At 39.7% G+C, this 16537-nt stretch overlaps 2 protein-coding genes across 7 annotated transcripts in view; one reads left to right on the forward strand and one right to left on the reverse strand.

Moving 5' to 3' along the window:
* Positions 1–12013, forward strand: part of TUB (TUB bipartite transcription factor) — a 168126-nt gene extending 156113 nt beyond the window's left edge. For 4 of the 6 annotated variants that reach the window (XM_052810451.1, XM_052810452.1, XM_052810455.1 and 1 more), the window contains 4 exons: positions 4709–4807; positions 5213–5384; positions 6498–6623; positions 9141–12013. In XM_052810451.1, the coding sequence (XP_052666411.1) occupies positions 4709–4807; positions 5213–5384; positions 6498–6623; positions 9141–9175 (432 nt within the window). In that variant the 3' untranslated portion in view covers positions 9176–12013. Of the gene's footprint in view, positions 1–4708; positions 4808–5212; positions 5385–6497 lie in introns of all 6 variants that reach the window. The other 2 variants (XM_052810454.1, XM_052810456.1) reach the window with 1 other exon arrangement.
* The window catches only part of RIC3 (RIC3 acetylcholine receptor chaperone), a 55945-nt gene that overhangs the window by 5715 nt on the left and 33693 nt on the right, over positions 1–16537 (reverse strand). The window contains exon 6 of the mRNA XM_052810459.1: positions 230–307. Coding sequence (XP_052666419.1) covers positions 249–307 — 59 coding nt within the window. The 3' untranslated portion in view covers positions 230–248. The remainder of the gene's footprint in view (positions 1–229; positions 308–16537) is intronic.

A 16537-nucleotide genomic window follows, 5' to 3' on the forward strand; every position in this document is an offset into this window, starting at 1 on the left:
CTGTAAATGTAGTATAAATAGTGTGTTTGTTCACATGTGCTATTATTCAGGCACATGGCCTCTGGTTGCAGACAGGCACACGCACACACATATCCCTCCATTCCTGTTGGATTTGAAAATCTTTGAGAATTTCAGAAAATCCAGCTAACAGGATTTAACAAGGGAGTCCAGGATTTGATGTCAGTTTGGAGTTTGACTGAAGTTTCAGTAGGAATCTAGGAGAACTTACATGTTTAATAAAGGTATTTTTACTGGTTTATGTAGGAGGGCATTCCCTGGAGCCAGGCAACTAGTCTTCTGGTGCACACTGGAAATACAAGGAGAAAACAAACAGTTTAAAAAAAAGTTACATATTGAAAATTTTAGGCATTGCTTGTGTATTGGGTCTGGCTGAGATGGAGTTAATTCTCCCCATAGCAGCCCTCATAGCACTGTGCTCTGCATCAGTAGCTAGAAAGGTGTTGATAACACACCAGTGTTTTGGCTACTGCTGAGCAGTGCTGGCACAGCATCAAGGCTGTCTCCCCAACATTTTTGCCCCCCCCTCAATGGCAGGCTGGGGCAGGGCAAGATCTTGGGAGGGGACATAACCAGGACAGCTGACCTAAACTAACCAAACAGTTATTCCATACCATATGACGTCAGCTCAGATATAAAAGCTAAGTAAAGGGAGACGGAAGGGGGGCATTTTTGTCTTCCGGAGCAACCACTACGCGTACTGAAGCCCTGCTTCTCGGGAAGTGGCTAGACATCGCCTGCTGATGGGAAGTAGAGAATAATATCATTTGTTTTTCTTTGCTTTCGCACGCAACCTTGGCTTTCACTTTATTAAACTGTCCTTATCTTGACCCATGAGCCTTTTGTTATATTTTCTCCCCCCTGTCCAGCTGAGAAGGGGGAGTGATAGAGCGGCTTTGGTGGGCACCTGGCATCCAGCCAGGGTCAACCCACTACAGCTTGTTTCAGTCTACAGTAACGACATTTGAACCATTAACGTTACCAAATAAAAAAACTCAGTTGTGGTCAGCAGAGGTAATTAGAAGTGTGAGTGTTGGAAAGAACAGAACCATGGCCAGTGTTTGGAGAACGTGGCTAAGATAAGCCGCTTTTCTATGTCTATTTTGAGATCAGCAGTTTAAAACTTGTACATCTGTATAAGAAAATGACTCATTCCATTGATATTTTGATACTCATGGAGAAAGGCAGCAGGCTGGCAGGTGTGCTGTGGCCAGAGGACAAAAGGAAGTCAGAATGATATTTCATTACTAGCCAGGTTTGCTAAAGTGAGATTATTGTTTCTGGCTGCAGCAGAACTGCAGCAAAGAATGCCAGAAAGGGCACTCCTGAAAAACCCTTGTCCTAAGGTAACATTTTAATTCCTGCCTTGAGATTTTTCCTGCAGCAAAAACTACAATAAACAATACTTTGAAAGCACCACTATGCCTCTTGCTGTCTCTCAGCTCATCTGATCAAGTACGCATCTGGAGAACAAGCTGTACCCACTTCCACCAACTTACTGAGCCTGACCTGCTGAATCATCTCAGCAGGTCTAGTTTATACAGGCAGAAGCTGGTCATGCTTCTGTTGTTAACTGTGGGATAAACGTGTTGAGAACTCTCATTGTGGAGGTCACCTTAGGGCATGTTTCAAGCAACAGGAATAAAGTTAGTGCAAGGACCGAGTTTTATCAGGTGCCATTAACTATTTTTACAGTCCCTGCTGATGGCAGGCTAGCATATTAATAAAACTGCAGCAGCACCTAATGGCTGATTTCAGAATCGCTTGGCAAAATTTGTCAAGAAGCAGTGAGGTGTAACTGTACTATTGGTACCAGGATTTTCTGTGCTGGATTCCTTTATATCCATAGTATCTCACAATTCAGCTTGCGTCAGATTCCAAAGGCAGGGAGCTCAGCTGATATTCTGAGGTGTAACTCAGGTTTCAGGAAAGCAATAAAACTATGTTTTTCTACTCAGGCCTCAATCACTTGCATTGTGCTGCAACGTAGTGGGTTCTGTGCTTTGGGCTTTCTATGGAATGATAGTTTCTACAGAGTGTATTAAGGACGAGGCGCAGCTGTGTGAATCAAGTCCAGAAAGGGAAGTGGCTGAAAGAAAATTGGGGTAATTAAATCGTGACTCTCCTGAGAGCTGCTGGGATATACACCTTGCCGCTTTTATCATGGCAGGTATTGCCACCATAGCAAAATGCTTACATAATTTTATTAAAGTGTGTAAGATTTTAAAAGCAACCTTGGGGAGAGGCTCTGTGTTTTTCCAGTCCAGTTTATTGTGACGCGTGTTCACGGAACAGCTTATTGGCTGGGCTAAGGCAGAAAGTGCAGCTTCTAAGCAATACTAGGCCAAGTCCTTAGCTGATTTAAATCATTGACGTGCTGGTTGAGTCAATAGGGCTCTGCCAGCTGACAACCCTTATTTTGAGTTCCTATGTAAACCAAGACTGTCAGTGGCATTAAAATGGTGTGAAATCAGAATTTGGCCTATGTACCCCTAATAATACCATTTGTAGTCTTGAATTTACACACACAAAATAGTGGAGGAGGGAAATAGAAGCAGGGAATGAGACAGGAGATAAGGGGAATTAATTTTATTTGGATGCAGGTAGATTGGAAAAGTCTGTTTTAATTAAAGCTCCTCTTTTGTTCCTACTGTTTTCCTCCTGTATTCCGTGTTTGTAGAATTTCAGTTCTGTACCTTGTTTTTAGCAAAAGGGGTAGCATTTGCCAATAAAACTTTTTATATAATTGGTGATTGATGTAATGTGCAACTAGAAACCATTCCCTTATCATTTAGCAGAAGTACTGATTTTAGTGTTTCTGAGTAAATCCAAAGAATATAGTCCTGTTTTTCCAGAGTGATAATACTGCTTGTTGGGAGGGAAGTGATTCAGTGCTATTATTTAATTTTACCTTGAACAATGTCTTCAACCAGTCAGCATCTAAATTAATTATATATAGCATAACTGCAGCTTGATGAGAAGAAAAGCTTGTAAGGCGTTGCAGAGAAGACCAAAATTGTCAGTAGTTACTGGAAAATAAGCATAACCATGAATCGTTTCTTAGAAATTGTCCTCTGCTGTGCTGAGTCTCTCCTGCTTATAAAATCTGCTGGCAGTCATTTTAGTTTTGAGTCTTGCCATGATGCAGAACCATACGCTTCCAAGTGAACTGATAACACTGGTTTACTCCGCCAAAGGCCACGACATAAATGATTCAGAAAAGAGGTAGAATCTTCCCATTAGTGTACGGAGTTATGAAGATATATCAATATACCTGCATTGGTTCCACAGTATTTGGCAAAATGACTCAGTGGAATTTTTCTTGCATCTTTAATGAGTTGTGTAAAATCTCCACACAGTTTGCTGAAACAACCAAAGTTATTTCAAAGGTCTGATGGATGACAAAACTTCTGCACAAGTAAATTTTAGGCGGGTATTTTCAGATGTTCCTAGTGAGTTGAGATGCATGGTTTTTTATGTGCAAAAGTAGAGACGGTTTAAAAAGTTTAGTGTTCCTTAAAATCAGGATGCTTTAATTAAATATATAAAAGCAGAGACATCTGAGTACGTCACTTCTAAATGTCCCAGTGGGGGTGTCCAGCTCTTGGCATCTTGTGGCATGTTGCTGGGAATAGCGCCACTGGGAATTTCCTTCATGAGATTCTTTAGTGTGTGTCCACAGCCCTTCACTTGGGAAGAGTAGAGGGGAAAAAATGCATGTGACTGGGGGAAAAAAAAAAAAAAGTAGCACAAAACACGAGGAGATGGACTTTTAGAGGTGTCACTGTTTCATTTACTGGAGTTAATGCTAAGATAGGCAATCAGGTTTTACTGAGTGGATTGCAAAATATCGTCCCCTACTTTTTCAGAAGTAGATGATGACTTACTGAAATACTTGGCCCTAGCTGCTTCTGTGGAAAAAAAAAAAGAAAGCCTCAGATAAAAATAAGACTTTAGGCGTATTTAGATTTTAGTGATTGTGTTTTGAGGGGATAGTGCAATACTGAAGCGCTTTTGTGAAAAGCTGGTCAGAAAGGCATCATATCATGTGTAATGGAAGCACCTGTATTGTCCGTGGATTTATTTTTGTGGCCCATGTTATTTCTTTACTTTCCCTGCCTTCATAGCTCGAAAATTTGCATTCATGCTAATGTGTTTGTTTTTTACCGTGCTCATCTCTAAGCATAACATTATCTGAAGACTTTGAAAACCACAGCACTGCTAACAGATGCTCTTACTGGCAGCTTCTTCTTGTTTGCTTTTGTGCTGGCTCTGGACTAAATGGAGTTGGTCCCATATATTTAATTTTGTCTCTCATCAAAATGTATGACTGCATTTTATGATTTTTAAATTACAACTACTTTATTTTGGGACCTAGCAGTAGCCAAGCAATCTGGTTAGTTCATATCCTTCTTTAACAAAGGGATTTTTTTTTTTTTAAATTGTATTAAGGTTGCTGGCAGCCAATGCTAGGAGTGTTTTTGGAAACCTCTCTATTTCCATTTTTCCTGTTGTCGGAGCTTCTAAGACAAAGCTAGAATGTTTGGCAGTGCCAGTGAAGGTAGGAGTTTCAAGATGTTTTTTGAGTTGACTAACAAATAAGTTCCCTGGGCTGCCACTGTGTATCTCTGTTGAAGAAATTAACTTTAAAAATACAGAACATGATGAACTCTTTTCTAAACATTTTTAGGAAACAAATGTCTTGGGGTTTAAAGGACCTCGTAAAATGAGTGTGATCATACCAGGAATGAATATGGACCACGAAAGAGTTTCCATCAGGCCACGAAATGTAAGTCATACTATCAGCCAACGATAAAAATTACTTGAATTCTTTTTCAGTTAGAGTTGGTTTTTTGTGTTTCTGAAGGTTTAGAGGTTTAAAAAAAAAACGGTATTTGAACAATTGCAGAACAATGGGATGTGTGACTAGTTCTCTGACTCACAAAAGCACCACAAATAATAATGTGTTTTGGTAACAAAAGATAACAGCTAACCTTTTCCAAGCTGTAGAAAGGACTCAAACGCACATTCGCGTTAAGAAACTCAGAGTTCTCTGTTCCATTTGATGATGCTGTTTTGAGGGTGACAGTTTAGTCTCTGGACTAGGATTTATGAATGGGTTTTTTGTGCGTGTGAATTTATTTTTTGTCTTGTGAGAGTGTTAAACTGAACCATGTATCTGTGGTGTGTGCAGGAACACGAGACACTTCTTGCAAGATGGCAGAACAAAAATACAGAGAGTGTCATTGAGCTGCATAACAAAACACCAGTCTGGAATGATGACACCCAGTCCTATGTTTTAAATTTCCATGGTCGAGTCACACAGGCCTCAGTGAAAAACTTCCAAATTATTCATGATAACGATCGTAAGTATAGCTCGCTGTCTGTAATGCGTAGAAGCAGTACTGCATACACAGCCTGACAGTGATTCTGCCCTTACTGTTGTTACCTGAGCGAGTTTAATGTAGTTATGCGGATCCAACTTAATGCTGCTCTGCCTTGTGGCCGTGACATTGATGCAAGTTGGGTGTTTAAATGCTCATGCTTTGAGGCAAGTGATTCTGCTATGTGCTATCTAAGTTTTCTCCTTGGCTGCCCGGCCTGTGAACTGAGCAACAGTTTAGAGTCATTTCTGCTCTTAGAGCTGCGGTACTTCCAGTAGCAGGACCGTGGGGCAGTATCACTCTGCTCAAGCACTTGTATCACACAATCCTTCCTTGGTTTTTTTGTTCACTGTGGTCCCCATGTCCTGCCCAGCTGGAGATAGTGGCAGTCAGACTGGTCCCACTGCACATCCACTTTGCCATTACTAGTCTTTGTAGCATTAGCCCTACAGGACACCCTGAAAATGTCAGGACTGCCTTTCACACCATCACTAGGACCTTACCGATGTGCTGCTTTCTGCCAGCAATGTACAGCCCCCTTTTTTCTCAAGCTTAGGTACAGTTGTTGGAGCAGGGATAAAGACAAGTGCTGGAGCGGAGTGATAGTGCCCCACTTTATGCTCGCTTTAGGCAGGCATAGTCACTAGGTGCTGGAGTGCACTGGGCTACACCAGTGCCATGCTTAGACTGCAGGAGAATATTGGAAACTGGTGAAAATGGCTGTGCCATTCTCCGAGAGAAACACTTGAATTTGAAACATTGGCGTATGCATTTGCTGCATTTTATAAGGTGAAACAATTATACCTGCTTCTGCAGTTAAACATTTCAAACTGTGAATGAGGCTGAGATTTCCTCTTGAGTAACAAGTCTTGCAATCCTTTATCACTCAACTGTTCCTCACTCAAGCTATCCTTGCTTCTCGCTCTGATATCAGCACACCCACTTGCATGAATAAGTGTTGCGAAGTTTGATGATTGAGCATGTTTTGTTTGTATTTTGTTGAACTGGCCAGAGGAAGATGTTGAATGCGTACTTACTTAGTAAGGGCTGCAAACAAAAATAATGCTTTGTCACCTTTTATGACCTTTCTTGCAGCTGACTATATAGTGATGCAGTTTGGCCGCGTGGCTGAGGATGTGTTCACCATGGACTACAACTACCCAATGTGCGCACTACAAGCCTTTGCTATTGCCCTTTCAAGTTTTGACAGCAAGCTGGCTTGTGAGTAAAGGGGCATGGGTGAGCATCCTCTCAAAGGAAGCAGTTTGCCATATGATTCCCAATTCCTGCCACTGTCACTTACGGTCCATACTAAACAGGTCAGGGAAAATGCAGTTGTGGAGGACCACTCTATTGCGGAAGAGAACATATAAGGAATCTTCTAAAAATTCAGGACATTCAGGAAATAATATTTTCCTTTTTTTTCTGTCATATTTTTCTGGAAGTGGCATCAAGTTTGTGTAAATAGAAGGTCTATCTCATGTCCTTGATTATGTTATGGAGATGTGCCATGATGTACTGTACCGTGGCTCTAGTAGCACCATTATAACGGTGTCTTTTTTTAAATCCAGAAAGGGCGTGCACACTCGAAAAATTTCTTTTTACATTTAAGAATTATTCTGAGGCTGCAATCATACCTCAAGGTTGCATTCCTACATCGACTAATCAGAGCTTCACATCATCCAGCGTAAAAGAAAGATCACAAAAAAGATGCACTTTTTTGAATGTGCAAGGATCTCGTGTAGTATAAAGCCAAGTCTGAAGGTTGAAAACCCATACTGGACTGAACTTGATGCATTGCTGTTGTATATGTAGTAGGGCATGATGAATTTTAATTGCAGTAGGAGGAAATGGAGAAGTAGAAAGCACAAAACAATGTTGCACAAGTCACTTGAATTCTAAGCTGTCATTATGTTTTAACATCTACGTGCTTTTTAATTTGTTTCAAATGAAAATATATTTGGAATACAGAAAAGGAAAAGGAAAACGTCTAGATGCCAAGAAAGCATAACTTAAGTTGAATTTGGCATGTCACGTGTTGGGAATTTATATCCTTGTATTGCTGTGGTAATTCAAACACATATTTTGTATGAAGTGATATAAACAGTTGGATAAAGGCTCTCCACAGAGAATCTTATTATTTTGAACAGGCTGTGTAAAGCTGAGGAAGGTAAATGGAAATATTTTATTAAATTTGTCTGGCCTTTTGTGATTTTACAATTTGTTGATTGCATTTTTTGAACTTTAAGCAACAACCACTTTTCATATTTATTTCCCATTGTAAGAACGCTTGCTATCGATTGAAACTCTGTATGTTGTTCTCTAATGTAAACGTGCCAGCTACTGAGCTAAATCCTTCTAGGCAAATCTAGTGTATACTGCATACAAATGAGACACTGGCAGGACACAGAATAGCTTAAAATAGTGTGGATTTTTGTTTTGTTTTTCCTGATTTAGCTGGAATATATAAACAAATACCATTTCAAAACACAAGCAAAGAACAAGCCATTCTCTTCTCTTCCGAGCATCTCAAAAGCCAAGAGCTGCAACTGAAAGCACACTGTAAAACACCTTTAAAAATAACGAATCTTTCTGCCATTGTTCTGTACAATGTTATCCTAAACAGCACACAAAGTAGTAGAATTTGTACGTAGTTTACCAGAAGGGTATTGAAATGTGAGTGAAGAAGTAGTTGCGTTTTATACTGTGTGTATTCAGATCCTCCTTTTTACTCTTCATAGACTCTTGCACTGCACAACCAAAGATTATGTAATGAGAAGTTGAGATCAGATCTGCCTGTCTCATAGCTGTCAGTCCATTTTTGACTATAGAGGACAGGCCATAAGGAGAGGTTGTGCCATTTGGACTGCATAATTTCAACTAATAAAAGAAAAATGCTCTCTTCTTCACATTTGCCTTCAGGTCTCCTCCCCATATACAGACAAGGAAATTTCAGATAAGAGATGGAAATAAGTAATTGCCAGCATTTTTTCTAATCCTTTTTAAAATTTATGGAAAAAAGTCTGATGGCTTTGAACAGTGTTTTGTTGATGGACTCAGCCTGTCAAATGTCATCTTTAAATAACAGGAGGCTCTGTCATTTTTGTCAAATCTTTTTACAAGAAGCCTTTCCACGTAGTGGTATAAAATGGAAAGACACCTTTTGTTTGAGAGAAATGAGCCGTCATTTCCCTCAATGAATGATCAAAATGATGAGTCATGAGCCGCAGTATGATACTTAGGCTTTGCACATGGATGGTTTGTTTTCCCCTGTAGTTGGTGCTTTCCCACCACTTCACATCCCCATCTGTGATCTCCCTTTGGATTTTGACAGAGAAGGCCCTTAGGCCTTTGGTTACCTCAAGTCATTCTTTAAAAACTAGCTCCAATGATAACCAGAATTTTTTGTTTAGACTACTGCAGAAACAGACAGGAATTCCCACTGCTGGTATTTAGGTATGATGTGGATTTCCAGAACTCTGCAGCATGGGAATGGTTGACTCTGCATGGCTTTAATTCTGTGGCTTGCCAGTCATATGTTTTCTTTAAAGCCTGAGAAAATAGCACCTGACATAGTTCTTCTGCCTCCTTCTGTGCACAGCACAACTGTGTCAAAGGAACTAAGTGTCTTATGGTGCAAATATACAATCTGTTGGCTTTAGTACTGGAGTTGGTTTAGGAAGGGTTATTTTTAATGCGGATCATAACAATAGTCTGACTTGCATTGTGTCCCCACAGGGAATTGGCACGAAAAGGAAGCTGATGTGCAGTGAACTCCTGCACAAGGGTGAGAATGAGGGGCTCGGGAAAGGCAGAGGGTTCAGCTTCTTGGGACAGTTTTGCTGCCAGCACATTGTGTAACTTCACTCTCACTGCGTGTTCTTCCCAGCCAGGTATTTTTTTAACCTGTAAGCATGCCAGGAGGAAAGTGGTGACTCAAATTCCCATCATCTTAACAGAATCATACAGGGACATCAGCCAACAAGCTGCTGAAGAAAAAATACCCCACCATAAATTGAGGTCACTTAGAGGGAGATGTTAATCAGGGGGTAAGAGGAATGAGGAGCTCTCATTAAATCTGGTTCAGTTGCAATATGATTTGCACCTAGTGGCCTTTGCCAAAACCCTAATTCCTCACTGTTGTTGAGCAAGGTACTGGATTATTTTGATTCACTTGACCATCGCCATCTGCTCCGGAAGCGGTTGCTTTAATTTAGCATCTATATAATTTCTGATGGACATTTTCTGGTGAAGGTCACTACTGCATGTCAATGCAAGGTGATATCACAAGTTTTCCAGCTCATCTCCAAATTTGTTTTCCTAACTTGGTAAAGTCACAGCAGGTTCTGTCTTAATGTACAGTCATGCCTGAGATTACACCGTCCTCACAAGGTTAGATTTTCCTCCACACCAGCAATAAAATCTTGGCACCAGTATATATTTTCAGATATATATGAATACTAAAGTAACCCAGGAGTAGTTAGTGGCGCACTCATATTAGCAGTAGCTTCTGCAGGGCCTGCATGTCAACGTGCAACAGGGCATAACCTCGTTTACTCAGTGTGACAAAGCATATAATGGCACCAAGCTGTGTATTTCCTTCACATAGCCCTAGTGAGTGTTTGGATGCAGTAGTTTTAATATTATTTAAAATCCCAATATTGATGATTTTTTTGCATCTGCTGTTGATTTTGGCAGAGAGTTGTAAACAAAATTCCTTGCCTGAATTGCTTATAGGCAAATACTGCATGCTTTAATGAGAGTTCTTAATCTAACTTGTCACTCTGTTTACATCAAACAGTTTCTTCCTGGCCCTTTATCTAATTTTATTTATCTCTGATGTTCTGTTCCTTCTTATTCTTTTCACAATCCCTTTATCTTTTCTTCAAGGATGTGCAACTTGGAAGTGTTTATTTTGACAACATTACTACTCAGTGATCTCTCCACAGATGAATAATGCCTTTGGTGCACATCCAGTGATGCTCTTATAATAGAAGCCTTATCAGAGGGGTGAATTTGGCCCTTTGGCTTTTCAGTAGAGTAAATTAACACATTAAAAGGTAGCAGATAAAAAAGCTTGCCTAAAATATAATCAGAATTTTTCTCAGTAAACATTTGGTTACTAGAGTTTCCAAACCATTGGTTGCAAATCAATGAGCAGAACTGTCCACAAGCCTGGAGGCAGACTGTTAAACAGATTCCCTTTGTAGTCCTGCCTTATTTTTCCTTTTTCAAAAGGTTGAAAGTGATTTTGTGAGCTGAAGTGTGTTGGTGCCCTAAAATAGAGTTTATTTTTTAAAAGCTAGACATCACTCCTTTTGCAGGATAATACATGGCACATAAAATAGTAATGTTGTAGGCCACCGTTACAAATTCTGATGCCAAGAAGTCTATGAGAATGGTTTTGTAATAATTACTAGGTAAATCTCTCACTGTCCAAGTTGCCTTACAATAGTGCAGGAGTTCCCAGCTGGCTGTCCTCATGAGGTACTAGAACTGAAGGAGCTTTAGTGAAAAGGGCTCTGTAATAAAACCTGCTGGCTGCATGGTCAGGAAACATCATCGTGGAGTCAAATGACACCACTGAGTTTTATTGGTCATGGTGAACCAATGCCATCAACTTTCTGGTTTTTTGCTCCCTTTTGATGAACAAAAGGAGGGATTTTCAACAAACAGAGACATCAGTGAGGTCTCTAGAAGTACTGAGCATTAGACATACTTTTCTACCTACAAAAATCTTACCCTACCTGAGTGTTGCCCATTAAAAAAGAAGGAAATCAACCCAGACCTTAGTATAGAAAATCACTCCCGTTCTTGTATCTTAGCTTTTTACAAATTTTATTATTAATTTATTAGTGATTTCACATAAGTATACAACAAGGACTGGATGTCACATGGCAAACGTGTTCTTGCCCTGAAGAGATGATGACTGTAGACCAGTATCAGAATATTTTTTCTTTGGTTATTTTAGTAGGATAGGACAGGGGGTTGCCTGGTGTTTTGGGCACAAAGAGTTTCTCCTGGTGTGTGGCAGGTGTCAGAGGGAAGATTTTGGGTTTGATCCTGTGGCATTCTAACTAGTTCCCCAATACTATCCCATTGCTCTCCTAAAACATTTGCAAGATTTTTCATGGTTTTAGAGCAGTATGTGTTCACCAATAAAGTATCTTTGCTTGCCAAATAAGGACAGCAGATGTGATAAAGCAGCGGTCACCTTTATTAGAATTATGGGCTGATGACTCGGATTTCTCAAAAGGCCTCATTTTGATTACTAGAAGAAAGTAGTTTTATACATATAAATCTTGCACTAGAATTAATCTAACTGTAGCTGTAGGCTTCTCTTGTATGTGCTACTTAATGAAAACAGGTTTCTGTTGTTGTTCATGTATGAAATGTACCTTCCAGGGTTCTGCTCTGTAAGTGTTTGAAATTAATTGCGTAGATATTTTTCAGTTCTTTCTGTGGCTCATGAAGGAACTAAGAAAAGGATTTGCACAACTATCTTGATGTTTTGGTATTTTGCTATGAACTATAGCTCAGTAGCTGATACTCACAAATGCCTGTATATTGGATGAAAATGCATTAAAACTTATTTTATATGTTGTATTTTATTTAACTGCCTGGAAATTTTAGATTCCTCTTTTTCAGTAAGGGTATGTTTATCCATACCTTCACTGAGAAGACTTGAATTAACTGGCTCTCTTAAAACTGTTTAATGGAACCAGTACACTGGTTTGCTAAATTGCTTTAGGAGGAGGACAGAGTTCAGAAAACTTACGCTTACGTTTTTGAGAAAAAACTCCTTCCTATTCCTTTTATAATTGGATTATGCAATAACACTGAAAGGTTATCATGGTTTTATTTAAGTCTACAATGGCAGTTTGAAAATTACTCTGACAAAAGCTTGCTAGCACATGAACTCGAATGAAGTCCTACTTGAGAGTCAGAACCCAGCAAGTACCAGTGAGTACTCCTGCATCTATTCTGTGCTTAGGTACTGCCTGCATGCAAAAAAAGTCCTGAAGAGTCAGAAACCTGTGTTAAAATCAGCCTAGTCTTTTAGGCGGTCCAACAGCTGTTAGAACACAGGCCTGGGGATCAGGTCACCTGGGTTTTAATCCCAGCTGACTGTGTGACTTTGTGCAAATCTTGTAACCTCTTTGTGCCTCAGTTCCAACGAGTTGAATGGAAATAATAGTTTTCGGACCTGCCTGTGTCTGTCCCTGTTCCGCTGAGAGGCTTCTCAGGAGTGTTTTGAGGCTGGTGGATGGCAGGTGGTGTTGGCGTGCTAAGTACCCTATTTAATTCTCACTGAATGAACCGCAGTAAAATATGAACGGTTTTCTGCCACCTGTGTAGAAACGGAATAGCTAACCAATCTCTTACGATAAAATCTTGACACTGTTGAATTCTGTGGAAATCTTGTCAATGATTTTGGTGAGGCTTGAATTTTTTACCTTGTGTCATTTTTGGTCACTAAATGTGCAGAAAACACAGTAAGGACAAACCATCTGATACCCTTCTCCTTCTCACAGTGATATGTTGTTGGTTATGTTTTAGTTTGCACAATCAGTTGTTTTAAAACTATTATTCCTGAACACGTTGCAGAGGTTCAGTTAATGCAACCACCTATTTATGCTTTTATGTAGCAAACTGAGACCCTCAGTGATTGTGCTGCAAATTGCCTTTTTGTACTTCTGTTTTGGTTTTTTTTCTTGGATGTGACTCAGCTGTTCAAAACTGTTGATACTGCAGACTTTGACTCTGTCACGCACATCTGATTTAAAAACAATGAGTCTCGTGATTTATGACTACCTTTATACTCACATGGGATGTTTACAGTGCAATCTGTTTCTCACATTTCACCCTGTATCTGTGGCTTCTTACTGAGGTTATCCCAGTTGGCACAATGCCATTAGAAGTATCAGTAATTTATGAAGTGAACTCTCTCAAAGTAACAGATTGTAATTTATAAACATTTTTATAGATTTTAACATTAAAATCTAGCTGATCTTAATGCTTACAGATTGGGTGAAATTACAAGGAAATTATTTGTTCAAAATTGTCTTTCCTAAGCTTGTCTTGGAGTTTGAGCTCTCGTTTAAGCAGTAAGCTCCTGGTCCTGCAGCTCCATCTGTGCAAGCAGAATAGAGTTTGGCCTGTGCAGACTGCCAGACTTTGGCTGCAGGAATCTGTCAGTGTGGTGAGGACACAGTAAGTGATGGGATGTCCACCATCCTAACAGGAGTGCACTTCCCAGTTCTATTAGGCATTCTTGAACATCACGTAAGAAATCATGTACCTTTCCTGTGTTGACTTACCAAATAACTGGGAATATTTTCACTTCCTTTGAATTTATTTAATTTTTTTTTAAAGGCTGTGCTTACTGTCTAGGCAAGTGTAATTTTATCAGACATTTAGTCTTGATGTCTTGGAAAATTATGTCATGAGATCGCTTATTTTGCCAATGCAGAAAATCTCACAAGTACACAAAACCAGAGTATGTTTTGTGACAGTGAGCTTTGGGCACTGCTCACGCTCTGAAGTTCAGTGTTCAAACAAGTTGGTGAGCTCTGGCACCTTGTAAAAGGAGGTTTTCATTCCAGTCTGGGGACATCAGAAGATAACCCAATTATTATGATCCTGTTCTCTTCCCTAGGGAGAATCTCCTGTCCTTGCTGGCTAGAAGTAGAAGTATATTGATCCTGATGTGTCTTTAAACATTATGGTATTTTTTAGCTATTCTAAAAATGTTTTCAAAGATGTAGTTTGAGCTCAAAGAAAATAGTCTTTGAAGTAGCTATAGGTGTACCAAGTTGATTTTGTTGAGAGGTAGCTGCTTTTTCCAGCAGTTTTCTCAGTTGACGTGTGAGCAGTGCTTGATAGTCCTGCTGGAAAAACACAACGTAGCTATTATAATACGCTTTCCTTGTGTTTTGCCTTATGATACTGCTTTTTTGTGCACCACTACGTTTATTTCTGAAGGTCAGTACTTCCAGTGCTAAACACAAATAGAGCAGTGTTTTCTACTAAAGTCTCTGCCTCATTTTCTGCTGCCTTACATGTGGAGATGTGGTATTTGATACTAAAAATAGAAAGTTTTCATCTAAGGAAAAAAACCAGGATTTCTAGGCAAAATCATTAAGTTCTAGTCCTGTGTGCCTGGATTGACAGAGGGCTTTTTTTCCAACCAGGAATCTTACTACTGGCAGAGCAGTGTGTGCCATGAAACATCCTGTGATACCCTGTTGCATACTGCATCTGGGACACAGTTTGAGGACCTGGTCCAAAGATACAGCCCTCTCTCACCAAAATGGCACCACTTTCTTTTTTGGGGGGGTTATGTTGATACTTTTATTCTTATTGCAGTATCTTCCATCTTGGGGCCAATCTGTGATTAGGTTAGTAAATACCAGCCTTAACAGACATCCACAAACTAAAAATACTTCACAAAGACGCTACATGTCAGCTAGTAAAGCCTTACAGCAGTCCAGGAGCAGCAGGTAAGTATTAGTATCCTTTTGATGGCAGTGAAGCTCTAATTTGCGGTTTATAAAAGCAAACAGACAAAGAAACAAAGAGTAATTTTTAGAGCTGGCACTAGAACTAAGTTCTTAGTCCCTAAACCTGTGTTCTAGCTATTGCCATGGGTCACCAACTAGTAGACAGAGGGTCTCTGTTTTGAACTTCATTGTGAAGAATAAAACTGTTTCACTTCAGTTTGGAATAGTGGAAAACCAAACCACATTACTACAGAGAGTTCTCACCAGGCAATTGAAATTACACCAAAATCAAATTTCGTGCATATTAATTTATGAGGATGGCCCAGAACAAACATGAGGGTGCTGTGCAAGTGTCAGGAATTGAAAAGTTGCTCAGCAAATAACTTAAATCAGGCCCACTGAGTTTTCCCAAGTAAAAAAATCAATGGGGCTGTATTTCATCCCTAACTGTATTTATCTGGACATTCAGTGTCTCATAATGTAGGCTGCAAATATAAAAATGCTGTGTACTGTGAATTCTAACTTCTGGTTTAAAGTAGGGCTACAGCAGTGATGCTTACTCTTAAAAGATTTGTAACGTCATCCTAAAAAGCTGATTGTGGAATATAGCTCTTAAACTGTGATGGATCCTCAAGAGTTACTGAATTCAATGACACTATGACAAGGGGTTTTCTTGTTTTTCTTTTCTTTTCTTTTAAAGAAACCTGCTTTCAAAAGCACTAGTTATTCTGTCTTTTGGACTACATAGCACAAATCCATGAGGATGAATCCCTATTTGGTATCACTTCAAATACTTTCTTGGCAGGTGGTAGATGCTTTTCAGCTTCTTAGTAATCTGTGTTACTACAATTTCCTTGTTTTGTTTTAAGCTCCCTGATATTTTTTTTTCCATCTATAACTTGCTCTTGTTTCAAACATGTACAGGTTTTTCCATATGGGAACACTCCAGAAAGTGAAGTCAGTGAAACCTATAAAGTTAATGTCTGTGAATTAAAGTGTGTTAAAGCCCTGTGTATATGTTCTCATTTCCAAGTAGGGTGGCCTTCAATTCCGGTTGCATAATCCTCAGCGGGGATATTCATCCCATTGCACAGTTCAAGGTTGTTGGTGAATTTTGAAGTGCTGAATAGGTTTCTGACCAAGATACTGGAGAACATATGTAAAGGGATTCACCCTTCTGTATTCTCAAGGTGGCAATTATGACTTACAGTATGGCATTTCTAACAGTTGGCTCCTTGAATTGTACTTGCAAAGCTCAGCACCTACACACTAGAGGCCGTGTTTCTGAAGTTCTCTTTTTCTACCACAGTGGTTTTCAGTGCTCTGATTTATTGCCACCTGTATGATGAATTTAAGCTTCCTGACAACAGTGTGCTTTCTTCTTTGGATTTTGTGGATGCCAGGGATCTGGGAACTGTATGCTGAAAGCAACTGCTTTACTAGTATAGCAGAGCTTGATGCTAGGAGCATGGTGTAAATGATGCCAGTATAACTAGGTTTATTTTTACAGTGCCCATCAGCGATACGCTTGTTTCTCGGAAAATAATCTTCCTTTCTCTTTTTCTTCTTCCTTTATATCTGCCTGGATCTGGAGGACGAGAGCCCCTCTTAGCATTCATGCAAGCAGCCACC

This window comes from Harpia harpyja, chromosome 16 (assembly GCF_026419915.1).
Source record: "Harpia harpyja isolate bHarHar1 chromosome 16, bHarHar1 primary haplotype, whole genome shotgun sequence".
NCBI classification, from domain to species: domain Eukaryota; kingdom Metazoa; phylum Chordata; class Aves; order Accipitriformes; family Accipitridae; genus Harpia; species Harpia harpyja.